The 20,481-nt window shown below is 43.1% G+C and overlaps 1 protein-coding gene across 1 annotated transcript in view; it reads right to left on the bottom strand.

The window, feature by feature from the left end:
- Positions 1-655: 655 nt before the first annotated feature.
- Positions 656-20,481, bottom strand: part of LOC115370333 (nidogen-1-like) — a 46,646-nt gene continuing 26,820 nt past the window's right edge. Inside the window, exons 10-20 of the mRNA XM_030067702.1 lie at positions 18,944-19,072; positions 18,326-18,469; positions 15,141-15,269; positions 9,311-9,559; positions 8,946-9,118; positions 7,299-7,425; positions 5,220-5,391; positions 4,802-4,959; positions 3,796-3,919; positions 3,128-3,240; positions 656-1,886 (exon numbers count right to left, since the gene is read on the bottom strand). Of these exons, the coding sequence (XP_029923562.1) occupies positions 1,741-1,886; positions 3,128-3,240; positions 3,796-3,919; positions 4,802-4,959; positions 5,220-5,391; positions 7,299-7,425; positions 8,946-9,118; positions 9,311-9,559; positions 15,141-15,269; positions 18,326-18,469; positions 18,944-19,072 (1,664 nt within the window). The 3' untranslated portion in view covers positions 656-1,740. The remainder of the gene's footprint in view (positions 1,887-3,127; positions 3,241-3,795; positions 3,920-4,801; positions 4,960-5,219; positions 5,392-7,298; positions 7,426-8,945; positions 9,119-9,310; positions 9,560-15,140; positions 15,270-18,325; positions 18,470-18,943; positions 19,073-20,481) is intronic.

Raw genomic sequence — 20,481 nt, 5'->3', positions numbered from 1 at the left:
GAGACGGTTACCGTGATGTTTCCATGACGACCACACACCAGATTTAACCAGATTACTTTACTGTGCAAACACTTTGAATAATCTGCCCTTTAATTCTCTCATATTTCCTTATGAAACATGCACGGCGACACGTTTTTTTTTTTTTGACTTGATAGTGAAAAACGATACAGCACGGTACTGCGATACTTTGTGTGGCGATATTGTATCAATACACAGACGGCAGGTATCAATACTGTGTCACCAAGTATCGATGCAACAGGTTTTTATCAGCTGGTCAGTTGCTGCAATAAAAAATGACTCAAGTGAGATGAAGAGAATGAAAACTTTCTTATTAGATAAAACAGATTTTATAAAATTTAACTCTTGGGGACATAATTTGCATTTGGGAAAAAAAAGATTACAGTAAATCGCAATACAGCTGTCCCTCGCTATAACGCGGTTCAACCTTTCGTAGCCTCGCAGTTTCGCAGATTTATTTTTTTTTGTGTGCAATTTTGCATGCTTTATTTTTTTTTTTTACTGGACTTATTTTTCTACGAAGGTTTGGACTTTGAGAGTTTAAACAAGAGAGAAAAGTGAGAAAATGTTAATGCCTGTCTGAGAAAAGTGTATAAAGTGTGTAGTGAGGGGTTTTACAGCCTTAAAACATCTAGAATTGTAAAAAATAAAGCTGACTACTTCGCGGATTTCGCCTATTGCGGGTTATTTTTAAAATGTAAGTCCCGTGATAAACGAGGGACCACTGTGTTAGTGCAATTGCAAAATGTTTAAAATGGCACTTTATCATATCGTGACTTAAGTATCGTGATAATATCAGCACCCACAAAGAAGTCGCGGATGCCTTTTTTTGATTTTATTATGATAGAAAACGGGGTTGTAACTGTCTTTAACTGCATTTATATTGAATGTAGTTTTTTCACCACGGGCCTTGCTGGAGCTTTTTGGAAACACGACCAAACACAACCTCAGGGTTTTGTATTTAGGCCCGAGCGTCTGGTCGAAATTTAGACAAAACCCACAGATATTTCCTCCTGATGTTGTCAAATCCGAAAAGTCTGGTGACGTGTTTCATTTTAAAACACGCACATGGCGTACTGATGGATTTGGCTGCACATTGTCACTGCTTTGTTAAATCAAGGCCGAGGCTGTTAGCTTCCTGACGTCTGTCTGTTACGTCTGGATGTAAGACACAACAGGATTTTAACATGCAAAGCCGCGTACGGTCGTTTATCTCAGCTCCGCTTCTTGAAACAGCCGCCGGATGAGGAGGAGAGCTCGACAACAGGCTCACTCAGACGATACAGAAAATAAAAACACACAACCTGAAGGCCGTTGCTCAGCACCTTTTTAAAACACGGAGGGTCCGTCCGGTCTGTAACACGGGTTATTTTTCAAGCAAACAGGTTACCTGCTGTCTTTAAAAACAAAAAAGAAAAACAAAAAAAGCACCAGGATTTGTTGTACGTCGTGCTGTGTAGTCTTTCTGTCATTTTCATGTTTGGAACCGAAACTCTTCAACTGGAGGAACAGGAACAGGAATGTGAGACGGTTCTCATCGGTTCCCAAGGATTTTGGGAGTTTTCGACAAAACCGAACGTCCCGACACAGAAATCAGACGTGGAAACTTTGAATTCAAGTAAGAAGAGAAAACATCAAGACGGCAGTGAAGTGTGTGTGTGTGTGTGTGTGTGTGTTTCCCAGTGGCAGCAGTGCTCGCCCTCCTCAGCAGATGGTCCTGGTTCACTGGTTGGTCTCCTCACAGCGCCCGGCGGCGGCGGCGGCGGCGGCGGCGGCGGTGGAGTTGTCGGGGCAGCGACACGTGAAGCCGCCGAGCCGAGGCAGGCAGAGGTGAGAGCAGCCGCCGTTGTTGGAGCAGTAGTTATACGCTGAGAGGAGGAGAGGGCGACAGTGTTATCTTTCATCATTTAGAGCACTGTTTCTCAAATGGGGGTACGCGTACCCCTGGGGGTACGTGAAATTTTTAAAAAATATGTATTTTAAAAATTTGCATCCATGCAAGCCTCCTACAAACATCATTTAGGCTAATAAATATTCATTAAAATATAAATGGAAGTTCATAATTAAATACTGAATTTTAATATCAATATTCATTTTCATCATTCTGAAAAAACCCCGACATCCCAACCCCCACCCACACACACACACAGTCTGGTTAGGGGGTATTTGGCTGAAAAAAATATTTCATAGGGGGTACATCACTGAAACGAGTTTGAGAACCACTGATTTAGAGGATAAAGTGTGAAAAATAAAGAAAGCAGCCAGAACCCAAAGTGATCTCCTCGAGGTAATAATGTCATAAAGATAAGTGAGGTGTGATCTTAGAATCAGACATTTGGTGTTTTTACTTGATAAATGACCAAAACAATTTGATTGAGTTTCTTTCAACTGATATTTATAATCAATCAATCAGCTAATTATTAAAGGAATAATCTGATGTTTTGGGAAAAATCTCCTTTTCCCGACTTCCCCAGACTGAGACCAGATGTTGGACACCATTTCCACCTCTGGACGTCCAGTGGTTCAGTTCCTATGGGTAGCATTTCCTGTTAGCTTAGCATAAAGACTTGAAGTCTTGGGGAGTCGTTAGCCTGGCTCTTAACCTTCCAGCAGCTCTGAAGCTGTCTGAGTTACACCGTGGATCATGAGGAGGTGAAAGTTATTGTTGTTGTTGTTTTTTTTCACTCCAACTCCAATTTGCTGAAAAAGTGCTGAAAACACAAGAGGCCGTCCTGAATCTGCATTAACCAGCTTACAGCCACCACCAGACAAAACTCATGTGGAGGACTTTATTGGGCTGATGGAAAACTGGAGTGAAGAAAGTGTGAAGGCTCTGAAAGTTCATGTTCATATCGTAGTGGAATGAATGGAAACCAGCGGCTGGAGGAAAGGGAGGAGGAGTGATGTGGCAGCTCTGAAACCCCACTGCTCGCTCTGGGAGGAGAGCGAGCAGTATTTTGTAGATATTATGTTTGACATGCAGAATCACTCTCAGTTTACTCAGTGAGTAAAGTCACACTGGACTGTGGAGGCTTTTTAGCATTTTTTATTTCCTCCATGTTTTGGAAAGCGAGGGCTGCCTCTGTTAAAGTGAACAGGTGCAGTTTACCTTGCGGACACTGCGCTGGCGTCATGGTGACGCCGTAGAGCCGCGAGCGTTTCTGCGGCAGGAACTCGTCCGTCTCTTTCTCTGAGAAGCGATCCACAGCGACCACGGCCTCCCTGCAGACCACACACACACACACACACACACACACACACACACACACACACACACAGTCAGACCACACACTGCTGTCTGACAGATTAACGCCACCGTTAGGACTGTTATGTGACAGTGGCAGTCAAACAAAGAGCCTGTGAGTGGCTGTTTACAGGCTGTTTGTTGAAGTTTAATGGAAGCTAAACTTTTCACGCTGTCGTCGTTGCTCGCTGGCTCGTCTCGTCAAAATAAAATCTTTCCTTTCTTTGAAAACCATGTGAGGTTGCACTGAAAGTCCCTCGTGTCTGGATTTGAGCTGAATCTGAATTAAAAACAGGGTTTTGTGAAGTGGTTCCAGAAATATCCCCATTGTTTTCTGGAGTTTCACTTTTAACTATAACCGCAATATTACTCAGCACAGAATCATGGAGTCTCCTGAGTAAATAAACCAGACTGCAGGGTTATTTAACAGCCACCACCTCTGATGTTTTGTCTCTGAGGTTCAGTCAGAAGATGTTTTTTTTATGTTTTTTTGGGTGCTGTTGGAGCTGGAGGAGCGTGCAGGGGCCCGTTACCTCCTCCAGTCGGTGTAGTACAGGTTCCTTCCATGGGACACCAGAGCGAAGGGGTACTGGACTCCCTCGGCCACCGTCCTGCGCAGCCGGCGGTGAGGATCCATGCACTCCACCTTACGAGTTCCTGCAGAGAGAGTCAACACGTCAACATCAGGAGACAAAGCATCAGCAGCATCATGAGATTTCTTCTTCTGCAGTTTGCTCCGGTCTGCGCGGTCGTCCTGGTTGTTAGCATGTTAGCGTAGCATCTGTTCATCTGATCATGATGTGCAGACAAATCTCAGCTTTTGACCCAACATCTGTCTTAGAATCCAGGGACGCATTACACTGTTACACAATGTGTTACACTGTGTGTTACGCTGAGTTACACAATGTGTTACACTGTGTGTTACACTGTGTGTTACACTGTGTTACACTGTGTGTTACACTGTGTGTTACACCCTGTGTGTTACACCCTGTGTTACACTGTGTGCGACACTGTGTTACACCATGTAACACTGTGTGTTACACAATGTGTTACACAGTGTGTTACACAGTGTGTTACAGTGTGTGTTACACTGTGTGTTACAGTGTGTGTTACAGTGTGTGTTACAGTGTGTGTTTCCGATGTGATACACTGTGTTACCTGTTTGATACGGTGTGTGTTACACTGTGTTACAGTGTGTGTTACTGTGTGTTACACTGTGTGTTACCTGTTTGATACAATGTGTGTTACCTGTGTTACAATGTGTTACTTGTGTATTGTCTATGTGTGTTACCTGTTTGTTACACTGCATTACCTGTGTGTTACACTGTGTATTACACTATGTGTTGCTGTGTGTGTGTGTTACCTATGTGTTACAATGTGTGTTACTCTGTGTTACCTGTGTATTACACTGTAACTGTGTGTTATACTGGTTTCCTGTGTGATACAATGTGTGTTGCCTGTGTGATATGACGTGTTATATTGTGTGTTACCTCTGTCTTATATTGTGTGTGTGTGTGTGTGTGTGTGTGTGGCTGTTACCTGCGTCGGCCCAGCACAGCTGCTGGTTGTCGGGGTCGTAGGTCAGGCCGTTGGGCAGAGTGAGGTCGTCTTTCACCAGCACCGTCCGGTCCGTCCCGTCCATGTTGGACATCTCGATCTTCGGCCCGTCTCTGTTCCAGTCCGCCCAGTAAATACGCCTGTGGGACGGGACCAGTCAGACCAGTGGAGCTGCTGCTGGTACCGCTGCTTCTCATACAACTACAAGTACTAATGCTACTACAAGTGTTAGTGCTTACTACCACTGGAAATAGTACTTCTACTGCGATTATTACTATTACTACTGTTACTGTCTCTAATCTTTTAGCACCATAACTGTTCCATGTCAAACCGTGTAAACACAATGAAAATCCTGCCTTCACAGATCAAAACAAAGCTGCTTCCCCTGCTCGGTTCTCACCCGTATGCCGGGTTGGTGGTGATGGGTCGGGGGTTCACCAGGTCGCTGTCGAACAGCACGCGGCGCTGGCTGCCGTCCAGCTTGGCGACCTCCACCGTGTCTCGCATGGAGTCGGTCCAGAACATGAGGCGAGCCACGTGGTCGATGGCGATGCCTTCAGGGCTCTCCACCTCTGAGGACAGGACGCAGACACACCGTCTCAATGTGGCGCTCAATGTTTTAACGCTGAACTTAATGAAACAAACTCAGGACTTCATCCCTTCGAAGGCAGTGATGAAGTCCTGAGTGAGTCGAGGCAACAGGCATTCTTTTTTTTTTTTTACTGTGCAGCACTTTGAGCTGCAATTCTTGTATGAAAGGTGCTATACAAATAAAGTTTTTATTCATTTATTATTTATTTAACAAACGGAGACATCCTCGCTCACTCCAACCTCATTTTAATGTATCGTGAATAACTTTTATATCTGTAAGTTACTCTCATTTCTCCTGCCAAATGATGTTGTTTGAAGTCCTCTTACAGAAATACAAGAAATCATCCCGTATCCCAACTGCAGTTATTTTCATATATTTCCATTCCACTTTGTTGTGAAACTCAACAGTTTTTTTTTTTTTTTTTATAAAGTGCTGTGTAAATAAATATTATTATGATGATGATGATGATGTAGATCTGTCTGAAAGCCTTAAGACGCATGACCTGATACAGAAATAGTCTATTGTGGGTAAGCAGTTTCTCATTATTATAACGGCATGGACGCAGCAAATGCACCTCCCACCATATAGAGACAAATAATTTGATGAGGCAAATTAACTGAGTTTGTTTGCTTTCTTTCATTTTCTGCTCAAAACACACGGCAAAAGTGGAAACCCGTTCTTAAAACTTGTCAGGTGTTAGTCAGGGTCAACTGGGTCACGTTGGTCCAGGTTGAGATTATCTAATTATACCAGCGGGTTTTTAAGGGTCGGGTTCTGCGCTGCGGTGGGTAAATCAACGTGAACCTGACGCTGAATGTGAACGTTTGAATGTGCAGGTGGGGTAGAACCAGGTAGGATGGTTTATCTGTTGGAAAAGTGCTGGTCTGGCCGGTGTCGGGTTGGACGTCAGGTGAGTGGGCGGTCCTACAGACACGTCTGTTTACACCTCTAAAGAGACGCAGACAGAAGCATCCCAGGCCTCTCCCTTACGGAAAGAAAATATATTTACCAATGTATTAAATTAACTATATGGTAATATATTAGAATATATTACATTTAATATGTGGAATTACAATATATGGAAATATATTTTATATTTGAAAATGTCTTAGCAATACATGGAATAATATATTGGTGAAACATATTAATGCAATATATTTATATATAGCATCAATATATTGTAATGTATTTCAATATATGGAATAATACATAAGTAATTATGCATTTCAGATATTACAATATATTGCATGTGAATATATATGTGTTTATATCCCATAATTTATATTTATAAATATCCTCCATAATGTATTTAGATTTATATGTGATGAATACTGGGTACATATATTTAAACATACATGATCTATGACTTTCCAATTATATGGGAACATGTATTAGAAATATATGTACGTAGTATATATGTATGTAGATATATGCCATGCATGGTCCAAAAAAACATCCCAATATATTTTTATATATGTTGCGATATATATACATACATGGTATATGCATATATTGCAGTATATTTGAACATATAAAGACAAACTATTACATGTAAAAATATAGTGCTGTTTTTGGTCTTGATTGCAATAATTTTTTTTATATGTATCAATATATAGACATGTATGGTCTATGCATACATTTCAGTGTATTGGAAAATATAAAGACTAGTTCCCATATATGGAAATGTATTATCTAGTAGATCACATGATATTTTCCAATATACTGCTGCTGTTTCGTAAGGGCTGAATGTCCTGAGCAACCGGATCTCAAGATGCACTGGGGACGCATCAGGTGCTGGCAGAACAGGGTCGGTGTTGAACACACACTCAGGCTTCCTGTGTTCTCAAGTGTGTGGTGAGTTCAGGTGTTGCCGGGACAGCCGTGTACCTGTGGTGATGACCGGGATGGTGTCTCCTCCGTTCAGGCTGGCCTTGCTGATGGCCGGCCCGGTGATGTCCGTCCAGTAAACCATCTTCTCCACGCAGTCGTAAGCCACGCCGATCACCACCCGGTCCTGAGGAAACACACAGGAAGAGACACAGACGTGACGCCGGGCCCGAGGTCAGAGCCGAGCGCTCGTGTGGGAAAATCCACGAGACGTCAGTCACTTTCAAAGAGGCTGTTGTCCGCAGAGAAACGCCCGGTCTGGTCTGACGGGACAGCTTTGTGTCGTGTTCAGCTGCAGCACATTAGGCCTGTTGTGTTGGAGGGGACTCGTGGGAATTTTTAAAAAATGGAAGAAATTCATGGGCCAGGCTGCGTGGATCTTTACATCGGGAGGAGAAAAGATTCCAGTCGAGTTTTGATGCTGAACATCGCTGAGACACAATGAGAGGATTGTTTCAGGGGAACCACAGCCGCTCTGAAGTGGTTCAACCAAAATCATTAACAAGTCTGAGGAGGCAACTGTGACGCTGAGTGTGTGTGTGTGTGTGTGTGTGTGTGTGTGTGTGCCCTGTGTCAAAACGTATGGGGACCACATGTCCTTGAAAAGAAAAAAATATTCCCAAGAGAAGATATTTCCACCAGTTCTCACTTCTACAGGAGGCTATTTCAGCAATAAGACTTGAATTTATGGTTAAGATTAAAATTAGGATTAGGTTTAGGTGATTAAAGTCCATCTTAAAGGGATATTTCACCCAAAAACGATATATTTTGTACCAGTTAGCTCACCCTGAGTGGTCTTAAAAGTCCAATGAGAAAAAGTTTTAACGTCATGGAGAACCAAGGTTTCAAAAAGCCGGTTCATCTCACGTCTGTTTCAAATCCTCAAACTTTCTCTGTGTGCAGCGTAACCCAAGTCATGACTCTCCATTCATATGTTCATGGTGGATGTTGCTTTTAAAGGGACGGTAAACTTTGACGTTGCAGCTGATCTCCTCAGCAAATCCTACTTTGACGTGGGATTTAGGAACAAGGAGATCCTGCTGATTTTAGCCCAGAATCACAAGTTTATAACAGGCATCTGGACTTTGAAGAACCCTCTAAGAGCCAGGACATGGGCCTATTTAGAAGAAAACACATTTTCGATTTTTTTTTTTTTTTCCTTATAAATTTGTGATTTTTTTTTTCATAAATTTGCCACTTTAATCTCAGAGAATATAAGTTTTTTTTTTCTCAGAGGAGTTTTCAGGATGGGTTATTAACTCAGTCATGCCAACCAACAAAATAAAACATTTTAATGGGAAATTACGTATTTTAGTTTCCTACCCCTTCGACAGTGGATGTTCTGTTTAGTGAGGATAATTCAGGTTGTGAGGACATTTCGGCGTCCTCACAAAGGAAAAAAGTTAATTTTGGCTTATTGGTTGAAGTTACGGTTAAGGTAAGGATAAGGGTTAGGGTTACGTTAAGTTAAGGATAAGGGTTAGGGTTAGGCATTGGTTGGTTATGGCTAAGATTAGGGAAAGGCTGTACAGAATGAATGCAACTTAATACAAATATAGTAAAACCAATGTGTGTGTGTGTGTGTGTGTGTGCGTGTGTGCGTGCGTGCGTGCGTGTGTGTGTGTGTGTGTGAAGCTGCAGCCTCACAGGGATGTGCAGCAGAGCCTTGGCCTCGTCCTTCTTCATGCCGTCTCCCTGCAGAGGAACGAGCTCGATCTTCCCGCTCTGGGCGAACAGCAGGTGTGTCCCCGGGGGGGCGGGGCTAATGTCCGGCCGCGGCGTCGGACCCACGGGGGGCGGAGTCACCGTCTGCTCAATACCTGTGACAATGATACAAATGTGTTGTTCATGTGCGGTGGTGCTGGTGAAAATGGTCTTTTATCTTTAGTCACCTTTTTTTAAACTATATTTTTATCATTTCATTTTGTGAGCTCCTTCCATACAGACCACTAATGTGCAATTCATCACTTCTTTCCAGTAACCATGACAACAGGTGGCGTTTGGTTACTCACACAGCGGCCGGCTGCCTGGCCCGGTGCGGGTGTTGGGGATCTCCTGCCCGGCGGCGTCCACACACCAGCACTGGCCGATGCTGCCGTGGCACTGCGTGGGCTCGTAGCTGCCGCGCTCGTCGCACTGCGGGACGTACTGACCGACGGCGGGACGCGGCCGGAAGAAGGAGAACAGGCCGGTGTTGGAGGAGGAGGCGGAGGCGGCCTGGGCGCTCGCTCGGTGACGCTCACACTGAGTCTGCTGCCGCTCTGGAGACACAGACAGGACCAGTCAGACATACAGTGATGGAAAAAAGTTTTTGGACACCCCATGCATTTGTGAAATATTGCATTAACAAATCACTCTGAGGTCTTCAAGTGCAATTTCTTTTAGTACAGTCACAGCCAAAATACTAAACAAATCCTTAAAAAAGCCATTAAAAACTTCAAATTGATTGGTTCCATAAAAATACAGAAGAAATTTTGAGTATTGGGTCATTTTGGTACCAATGATGAAGGTCGTTCTTTTTATTAAAAGATACAATTTTTGTTGCCAAGCTTGGTGTCTATATAAAGCAGCACATCTGAAAGTTCTTCAGACACAAAAATGGCTAAAACAAGGAACCTAACGCAGGAAACACGCCTGAAGAGAAAGATTACACTGTCAACTATTTAGTTTGGTTAGTTTTTCTTGTAAACAATAAACAAAAAAATAGAATTTGTATTTGTTTGTATCTGTCTAATGCAGCCACACCTTTTGAAACACAAAGAAGATTTTTCCACAAATATTTCATGATAATATTTGAGATTATGCAAAATTTTAAGGGTGTCCAAAAACTTTTTTCCACCACTGTACATATACATAGATATTTAGACACTGTTAGTGTAGGAACATATGGAGCAAATATTTAACTGCTGTGAATTATAATGAGCTGTGTCCCTTTCTGCTGAAGGATGCCCAGCATAGGCAGAAATCCCACTGTAATAAATAATTTTGAATAATGTAGTAATATTCAATGAAAGCACAATGCAAGCGGTGCTAATTATAAATGTAAAAGAGTGTGTTTTTAAGTGTTAAAAAGTTATGAGCTAATGATTGTTTCCAAGCTCAAGCGAGTGCAGCACAGTGAGGGAGAGAGAGGACAGACCACAGGAGGAGCAAATACTGAGCTTTTTAGTCTTTCAAAAAGTCTGTCAGGATATTAATGTCAGAAATAGTTCATATTTTACTGATATTTTGAGTTTGTCTCTAGATAGATATCTATTTTTTTTTTTAATTTAAAGTAGGCTATTTGTACTTTGAGTTTGATGTTGTAGGCCCACAGTTAGCCTACACTTTATAATTTAAATGTATAAGGGCTGTACATTTTAAGTTGCATTATTTTGTGGCATAGTTTCATTTAATTTTCTTATTTGATCTAAAAGGGACAGTGTACAGCTCAAACATATACTGTATGTCACTATTTGATGCCATATCTTGCTTTGTTTTCTGTTGACACGACAATAAATCTGTTTTTTGAAGAACAGTTTGATGTAGTTGGATTATTCAAGGTATTTCCTCTAGAGCTTATTTTGAGTTTCCAGTTCCTGTAAAGCTTCTTTGATGGACTGTAGTGGAAATAGAACAGTGAGCAAAGAAATTTGGTTAGAGGATTATTGCTTTTAATAGCGTTATTTAAAACATATGAACATGCTGAGGGCTCAACGCTGTACGGCAAGTTTCAAAGGAGCGTAAGAGAGAAAGAGGGAGGTACAGTAGTGTCAGACATTTTTTTTTATGTCCCCCCCCTGGAATTACTCTCTGAAATGTTGCTGTTTATTGAAATGAAATGGGATTTCCACCCCTGCTGCCCAGGTTATCACAGCACCTTGAGTTCACAATTTAATTTGTCTGTTTGTTCTGGCATCGTGCCTAAAGTCAGCATTCAACCACGGGAGCTGCAGTTTGTTTCATGAAGGTAAAATGTGACAGAATGAGGCAGCGTCAGGCTATAGAGATAAACATCATTTTCTCCAAAAGGATGAGAAAAAAAAAAAAGCTTGTTTGTTCTCCTGACAAAGCGAGCTTGCTGTCAGTGTGATTCCCTGCATAAGTGAAGCTTTGACTGTAAATATTTTCGCTGTATGGTTTTCCCACACTGGTGTGGTTTCATGCTGCATTTAATTTAAATTTCTTTGCCTGCAAGCACAACAATTATCGTACGTGGCAGCCCGAGATCAACACAGATTAACGAGAAGCAGGGGATTCCACACTGGGATGCTCATCTTTGTGGTTACATAAATTGCTATACTCTGTAAAAAAAAAAAAAATGTCCATGCTAACATGCCATTTAGTCTCATTTTCAGTGTTAAAATCATCAAACAAGGTAAAAAATACTTGGAACCAGTTTAAATGTGTTGAAACAAGGCAGAATGAGACAGATCAGCCACTAGGATCAAGAAAATGACACTTAATTCAAGGAAATTCAGGAAGGAAGTTGATTAGTGTTGAAACGTGGGATTATCTCATCCCACTGGCAGATTTTTTTGACCTTGTTTGAAGAAAAACTGGATTTGAGCTCTGAGGATGAGGCTTCTGATGTTTTCTTGCAGTGACATCTGGAAGAGCAACACTCTTATCCTGAAGGGTGTCTGTGTGGCAAACCACAAACCAGCCTGAACAATGCCGTCTAGCACACAGAGTGCCACGTCTGCTCTCAACAATCAACACAGACATTAAGAGGAAAGAGAGACCAAAAGAAGGACGACCTCTGAGCCGCGAGGGGACGCAGATCAAAGCAGCGTCTGACGGGTCGCTGTCACACGTCAAATCAGATGGAAATGGGGTCGGTGATGGCTTCAGAAGAGACAAAGGACACCAAATGATGCCTTTCTGAGCTGAGGCAGGTCGTAAAAAAGATGAAAATATGACAAAACTGCAGAGCGGAGCGAAGGAGCTGTAATTAGCCTGCCGACACCTGGAATCAGAGCACAGACGCTTCAGGTTGGGCCCGAGCCAAACCACAGAGGCTCATCTGCAGCACGTCAAGCAACAAGCCTGCAGCTGACACCGAGGAGACAACTCCATCTGTAATCCACACAACAACCAGCGCTGCACGGCCTGCTGGGCTTTCCAAGCTAAAGACGATGTATTCAGTCAGAAAGCCTGGAGAGGAAACCTGACTGAAATTTCCTGGGACAAGTCCACCTTCAACATGCATGGCGGTCCGTCCGTTACATTCAAAGATATGTTGAATCAAGTCAAATGTTTGGCCTGAGGGTGGCGCTGGCGTTGACCGAATGCTTTCTCTGAGTGGCATGGATGTGCTTTTCCAAATTAAATGTTAATCTGCCCGACAGACTTTAAAATATCATCATGACATGGCAGTGTGATGGTGCTAGAGGAAACTGATAAACTGCATGCAACCAGTTTCTTGGAAATCTGCCTCGTAGGGTTTGAGGTATCAAATCTGACGTTTTGTGCGACATTAAAGGTCACAGGCTCACCACAATCAAGAGGAATCTTCCTTTGGGGAGCATGAATGCGCTTTGCAAATATCATGCCAATCCACTGAAATTATTTAGTATATAGCTTGACATTTTAGTCTGAGGCTGGTGCTAGAGGAAGGTCATGAGGTCACTAAAATTGACAGGGTCCGTCCTCTGAGGAGGATAAATGCGCTCTCCAAATTTCAAGAAAATCTGCCCGACAGTTTTTTATCCATCCTGAGGCCCCGGTCGCTAGGAGGGCCACAAACAGTAAGACCAAATCATATAGGAGGGTTTAAAAAAATAGGTTTTCAAAAGGGATTTACATGAAGTTACAGGCTTTAATACCATGTGTAACTTTTATTTGATACCAACATGAACCACAATCTGTAATAATGTTTTAGTACCTGCACCTCTCCTGGCTTTTTTTTTGCAACACATTTCAGTTACTTTGGCATTCACCTTTCTCCTGAAATGAGATGTCTCCGTGTATTTATTTACAAATCAATATCACAGCAACATCATCACTGTATGTTTTTAAACCAAACCTATAAATTAATTTCTCTAGATGTCTTGGCGTATTTGTACCGTGTTGGTAAAAGTTATGAGTGAATCAGCGGTGGAAAATAGTTGATAACGTGAACCCTCCAAGACATTTCAGGGGATTCTCTGGCTTGTCGTCGCCCACGGGCGCCAGACACCCACAGCACCCATCCAAATAGCTCGCATGACAGATAAGAGCAGTCACACAAAGCCCTGAGATAAGAGCAGCCTTGAAGTGTGGAAGGCCGGCAGAGCGAGCGCAGCCGCCGTGCGTCATTAGTGTTTGTTGAGTCTGACTTCACTCTGCTAACAGCTTCACTAACATCCTTCACTCAGCTCATTTATTTACACTTCATCCCATACAGCCCCGAGCCGAATTATCTGACAGCATTTACTCTGCAGAGAATGTATACACCTTTAATGTGCCTGTGAAATCTGTGTAAATCCTCCCTCAGGCGGTTAAGAGACAGTCTCTCTCTGCCACCCACACGGCTTCCTGCAACACAGAGCCTCATCCAAACCACAGAGAACCACTGTGAAAGCTGCCTGTATATATAAAAACTTTTTCTTTTTTTTTTTACTTTAAATGACTTGCATGTCCAGAGCTTTGCGATATAAGTGCAGCTGTGGTTTAAAAAAAAAAAAAAAAAAAAAGAGTCAACACATAAATCAAACTTAAACAGAAACATGAAGCACAAACTGCGACAGATTTTCACCAGCAGGCTGGAATTAAAGTTGTGCTGATCGAGGAAATTTTATCACCAGAGGTTTTGCTGCTTATTTACCAGAAGTGGCAGGCAAAGAAAATCAAAATCAATCGATAAATTATTTAACCAAACGTTTATCTAAGGAATCTCAGGGAGCTCCAGGCTCTGAATCGCCTTCATGCGGTTACACACACTCAGAATGGGAGCTGTCAACACCAAATCTGGACTTTGTTACTACACACATGTAACGTGATATTTGCAAAAGGTGTATCCAAATTTCCAACAGTGTGACCAGATTTGCAAAAGAACACTGGAAAACTGTATCTATGCACCTTTACCTCATACTCCTCGGGGGCGGATGGATACAGTTTGCCAATGTTCTTTGGCAGGAAATAGTTCCCAGCAAAACTCTTTGTCCCAGAGGCTGTGGATTATGTCGCCTATATGTGTCATTGTTTTTGGGAAGAGCGGTTGCTGCTGCTCAGTTTCACATGTACATTTTTGACAATTTCATTTCCAAACAAAAAAAGGTAACACTTTACAATAACAGTACAACAATTAACATTAGTTAATGCTGTAATGGTTAATTAACTGTTAGTTAATGATTATTATGGCATTAACTAATGTTAATAATACCTACAATAACCCTTAAATAACATATAAATTAATACCTTAGCATGAACAGCATTAGTAAATGATTCTTAGACACATTAGTTAACGGTTAGTTAACTGTTACTTAATGTTTATTACCTGTTACTTAATGTTTATTACAGCATTAACTAACGTTAATTGTTGTACTGTTATTGTAAAGTGTTACCCCCCCCAAAAAAAAAATCCCCATCAAGCACCATTGTACTGGGATGAAGAGATCCAGACTGGAAACCTCACCAAATCACACAAAAATGATCTGCATGGACAGACTGGCCTATAGGGTGAAGTGGGAAAATATCTTTTTTTATTTATTTGGGCTTAACTGTAAAAAGTAAAAGCAGTTCATTGTGAAGGCTGGTTCCTTTCAGAGGGTTGAATTCTCGCTGCATTAACCTGTAAAAAGTGTTTTTGCTCCACTTCCTGTTGGCTGGTTTCCACTCCAGTACACTGAGCTCCAGGTGAGACGTGTCAGTTTTACCTACCTGTGGTCGTGGGGCTGCACTGGAAGCCGTTGCCGTGGAAACCGGGCTGGCACTGACAGACGAAGGAGCCCTGAGTGTTGGAGCAGATGGCGTCTCGGTGGCATCGATCCTGACGACACTCGTCCACGTCTGAGCAGAAGACAGGAAGAGCAGAGAGGAGAGAGGTGAGCCCCAACACACACACACACACACACACACTGAAGTCAGCACAAATCACAATCTGAATATTCAGAAAGTCTTCCTCTTTTACAACATCAACTTTGATGTATGGTGACTGTATGATGATCACAGCAACTGAATCTTATTGGCTATGACGTTAATATACAAGAGAGCATCATCGGCGTACGTGATCACTCTGCACTGGAGCCTTGCAATAGCGATGTTAATGTGTTAATATTAAGTATTAATATTAAGTGATATTACTGTGTTCGGACAAAATCCATAGAAGAGGAGGAGGAGAATGTGGACCTGCTCATCTTCTTCTTTGTTGGAATCCCAAACATTTCATTTTGCTCGTTTCACTTCCATCGCTGGGTTTAGCTCCAGTGATGCTAATTTATGCTGCATTCCTATTGGTTGGTTAAGAGACGCAGGTCATAGCAGCGGCCACATTATGAGATGGTTATCTGAAATTTCTGACACTGCCAGAATTTTGTGCCAGGGTATTTGTGGCTGCGTGACGACGGCCGCCTGTGAATCTCTCTCACCGCTGTTTGGAGCCACGACAAAAGGTAACGCCACGTTTCTTCCATGTTGGTCATCTTTCATCTGGGACGGCCCAAAACCACACAGTGCATACCCGGCTTAAGATGAGCTTTTTGTAGTCCATTTTCGGAAAATTGTAGCTTAACCACAGCAAACCCACGTCAGTGACATCCACGTCACATAGGCCTAATTATGCAGTCGGATTCTCGTGCCCTTTCCTAAGACCGTATGAACTTTCCTTCATATCTTTCCTTGACTTCCTGATGATTTCCATCTAGATCAAGGAAAAGTGGTTTGTATTCGTTCATATACTATTTGCAGCCTTGAAAAATGAAAATGTTCATAGTGACATCATGGCCTCAGATTCAGATTCAGATTAACTTTATTGTCCCCCAAGGGAATTTTGGTTTGGGCAGGAAAAAGTGCTGGAGTTTCAGCCTTTGGAGAGCAGATCGTTTCTGCTGGTGTGTACACACTCAACACAAAAATCAACAAATCTGGAGTTAAAAATATTTCCAGCAACATCAGCGATACAAATGATGGACAAATGAGATGTAATGAGATGAATCCATCATATCACCCTCCTGTGGTTTTGGGGGCAAGAATTATAACATGTATGTATGAAGCACTCTCCTAAAATATGGAAAAATGTGTTTGCTAACATTTTGTTGTTCAAAGACAAAAACTTGTATTGAAATGAACTGAACTGCTTTTTTTAAAAAACTTGAAGCTGCGTAACAGCAAATTTAATGATCCAAATCAGAGTTTACTAAACTCTTCAGGCAGTTTGGGGTTACTCCACTCCGCCAGTATCTACATATGGTATTAATGTTCTGTATGTACCATATTCATACACAGAGGGCATGTATGCACAATACTGCGGCAAATCCCAGGGATATCTGGTTCTCGGAGCCTGTAAAACCGCTCTGCTGGAGCAAAACAATAAAAGATTTGATCACAAAAACAAAAGGAACGCAGGGCTGAATTCTTGTTTTCTCTCTGTCGGTCCCCTGTGTATTTCTGAAATCACACGTTAGCTATTTAACAGCTCCACAAAACACACTCGGCGCACAAGTGACTGGAAATGTGCAGCTCGAGTGAGAACAAGATGAAGACCAAAATTACAGCTGTGTGATAAATATATATAACACGGCTGCTGCAGCTTCTGTTGTTAAAGTGACAGAGAGGAACAACTGGAGGGACGCTCACGCTGTTTTCCCTCTGGAGTTCCTCCATAATGCACAGAGCTGAGTGATGAGCTGCACAGCTGGAAGGACGACGTCTGCAGTTCCTGTGCAGGTGGAAGAATTTCCTGTCCCTGTAGTGCCGAGTTACTGAGTTACAGCGAGGACAGTGAACGCCTCTCTTGTTTCTGTGACAGCATGGATGTAATTCTGCAAGTTGACATGTAAAAAGTGGCACTGCCATGATTTTTACTCAAATGCTTTTGCCTGTGCCTGAAGGCATGACCTAATGCACCTTAATTCTCTACAGCCTTTCCCTGATCTTAGCCATAACCAACTAATGCCTAGCCCTGCACCTTAAATGAATCCTCCAATGTTTTGGGCAAAATCCCCTTGTTCCGACTTCCCCAGACTGAGACCAGAGGTTGGAGATCATTTCCACCTCTGTACGTCCAGTGGTTCAGCTCCTATGGGTAGCATTTCCTGTTAGCTTAGCATAAAGACTTGAAATCTATGGGAGTCGTTAGCCTGGCACTGTCAAAGTGGAAAAACAAACCTTACAGCAGCTCTGAAGCATCTGATTTGCCCAGCATGGATTTGAAATGCACATGATACGGACGTACAGAGGTGAAAATGGTATTGAACATCTTGAGTCAGTCTGGGTCAGTCGGACAAAGGCGATTTTGCCCAAAACAATGCAGTAGTCCTCTAACCTGTGAGCCAAAAATGTAAAAAATGACTTTGACAATAAGTTAAGATAAATTACTGTCATTAAGGTTGGCTAGGCAGAGTTTAACCAGTGTGCACGTGTGTGTGCACAAGATGTGAGTGGACTGAGGTTATGACGCTTCCTAAAGGTGATTGGTTGTTTTGTTCGTCCTGATCAGATTTCATCCAATGAGATTAGGCTGTTGTCCGTGCATTTAGTCTGGACTGGGATCCTCTGTGTGTGATGGAGATTTGTTAAAGTCTTCTGATGACCCTGCTGAATTTAGATCTTTGCTGTTTTTTTGGTACTTCTGGAATTAACTGTCAAACTTTTTAATCTCCACTTTTTCAGGGGAAAGTAACTGAGCTCCCCTGTTGTTTCTCAGGAAAAAAAAAATGTTTCAGAGTTTCAAGGCTCTGTGCTCGTGCTGCACGGTCAGTTCAAATGACCGTGAGACACCGGCTGTGAGACGGTTTGTCCAGTTTCTGCAGCCACCAGCAAGTGTTACAGATTAACACACACTGACAGGAGTGTACGTCCTGAGGTGAAGGTGTGCTCGGAGGGAGTGAGGCGTCGCTGAGGCTCACCCTGGCAGACGCGGCCGTCGCCCAGGAAGCCCGGCAGGCAGGAGCAGACGTAGGCGGAGCCTCCGACGTAGCTGCAGCGAGCGCGATCAGGAGCGTCGCAGTCGTGGCTTCCTCTCTGGCAGTGATCGACTGGCCGGCTCTCCGCTGGGAGGGAGAGAGGAGACACACACACCATCACACACACACTGATCTGAGGATAGGACCGTCGCTGTCAGAGATGTGGAAGTGGAAGGTCAACTTATCACGAGTTGTAAGATTATGAAATGACTCTGTAAGTCCTGGTGTGAATCAACAACATCAGCAAGAATAATGCCTGCACATTCCCTCTGACTCTGCTCTGTGGCGTGGGAATTTCTTCTCAGTGAACAGTGCTGGTCCTTTACATCACCTCCTTACAACACACACACACACACACACACACACACACACACTGGCCCCTCTCCATTTACAGTCACACAAAACTTTCATTGTTTATTTCCGTTTGCGGCTCTCAGAACATCTGTACGTGCGACAGGGGACTCTTCAAACAAAGTATCACACACACTACACACTCCGCCCCCCTACACAGCTGTGAACACACACACACAGTCACACACACACATGCGTGTTGGGACATACCGACACAGGTCCTGCCGTCGCTGGCGAACACGAAGCCGCTGGCACACTGGCAGCGGAAGGTTCCAGGCTGGTTGCTGCAGACGGCGTTGGCCCCGCAGACCTGAGGCGTCTCCCGGCACTCGTCAATATCTGACCACGACAGAGAGGATGATGGGAAGGAAAAAAAATGTACAGATGATGATAATGTTACCATCACAGCCTGTAGAATGGGCTGATGTGTTGGGAAAAGAAAAATGTGAAGGTACAAAACTTCAACAAGCGTTCTGAACGTCTCTCTTCCTGCACATGCTCACTCGGAAAAAAAACGTTCAGAAATGCGTGAGCGAGGGTTTCCATGGTGACAGCGATCAGGTTTCTCCAGCAGAAATCTACCTGTGCTAACCGGCCTCTGTCTTCTCTGGTTTGAACATCATTTCCATCTACAAAGACCAAATCCATCGCTGTTTTTAACCGGCAGGAGGCAGCAATGTACTCCCTGCGCCTCGTCGGCTGGAAGTTAAATTTTGCCTGTTGTTGCTTCTTCTTGTCACACACTTTCATATGATGCCACTGGTGCATGAATGAATCCGTACTTGCGCTTACACAGAATCAGAATCAGAATAGCCTTTACTGGCATTGCATATAAATTAAAATAAAAAGTGGATGTTAGTTGAATGGGCGGTTGTGGAAGCTATTTTAATCAAAAGGCAGCAAGCAGTAATAATATATAAGCTAAATAATCAAGACTGTTATGTGATTTAACCAAAAATAAGGTTTGTTTGCATGAAAAGAACGTTTTAAAAGAGATAAAGTTAAGATCGGGCCTGAATATAATCATGTCAGGGATAGTTTGAACTTGGTCTGAACTTAGTCTGAACTCGGTCTGAACTTGTGTTGAGCTAGTCTGAGTTGGTTTGAACCGGTCAGGACTGGTCTAGGAAGACATGGCGGCATCCAGGGGAAAGTCCCAATGACGCCATTATTTTAAGCCCGGAAAATAGTCCAAAAAGGATGGATAGAGGGTTGTTCCTCAGCTCCGGTGTCAAAACCGAGAGGGCCCTCTACACAAATCAAATAAAAAAAAAAAAAAAGAGTGAATTCAAGTCAGTTCTCTCAAGGGACTGCTCCTGGGAGGACTCCTGTTGAAGATCTTTAACAGAAAATAAAGCCTGCAGACTCCGCACCCTGCCTGACTCTTGTGCATCCTTACTCAAGCCCGACTGAAGACTTTGGCACTTCTTTTTCTGAGGTTTTTGGTACCTGTTGTTAGCAAGTTTTTCAAGGCCCAATTTGACCATGTTGTGGACACATTTGCCACATCGCAGTCCTTCAACAGAACGCATTCACCAACACATTCCTGTGGCCCGGACCACCTCTGAATGTGGTCTGAGCAACCGGATCTCAGTGCGTCTTCAATGCATTCACACCATCGAGCTGTCCGTCCAATCGATCGAACACGTTTTACTGCCCGGTGTGGACGGGGCCTGACTGTGACTTGGGATGTGGTGAGGAAGGGTCCATTGATGTGCTGGACCTGCGCTTTAAGCATGGACTATACA

This window comes from Myripristis murdjan, chromosome 1, assembly GCF_902150065.1.
Source record: "Myripristis murdjan chromosome 1, fMyrMur1.1, whole genome shotgun sequence".
Lineage (NCBI taxonomy): Eukaryota > Metazoa > Chordata > Actinopteri > Holocentriformes > Holocentridae > Myripristis > Myripristis murdjan.
The sequence above is the reverse complement of the archived record's forward strand: the minus strand, read 5'-3'. Positions and strand labels throughout refer to the sequence as shown.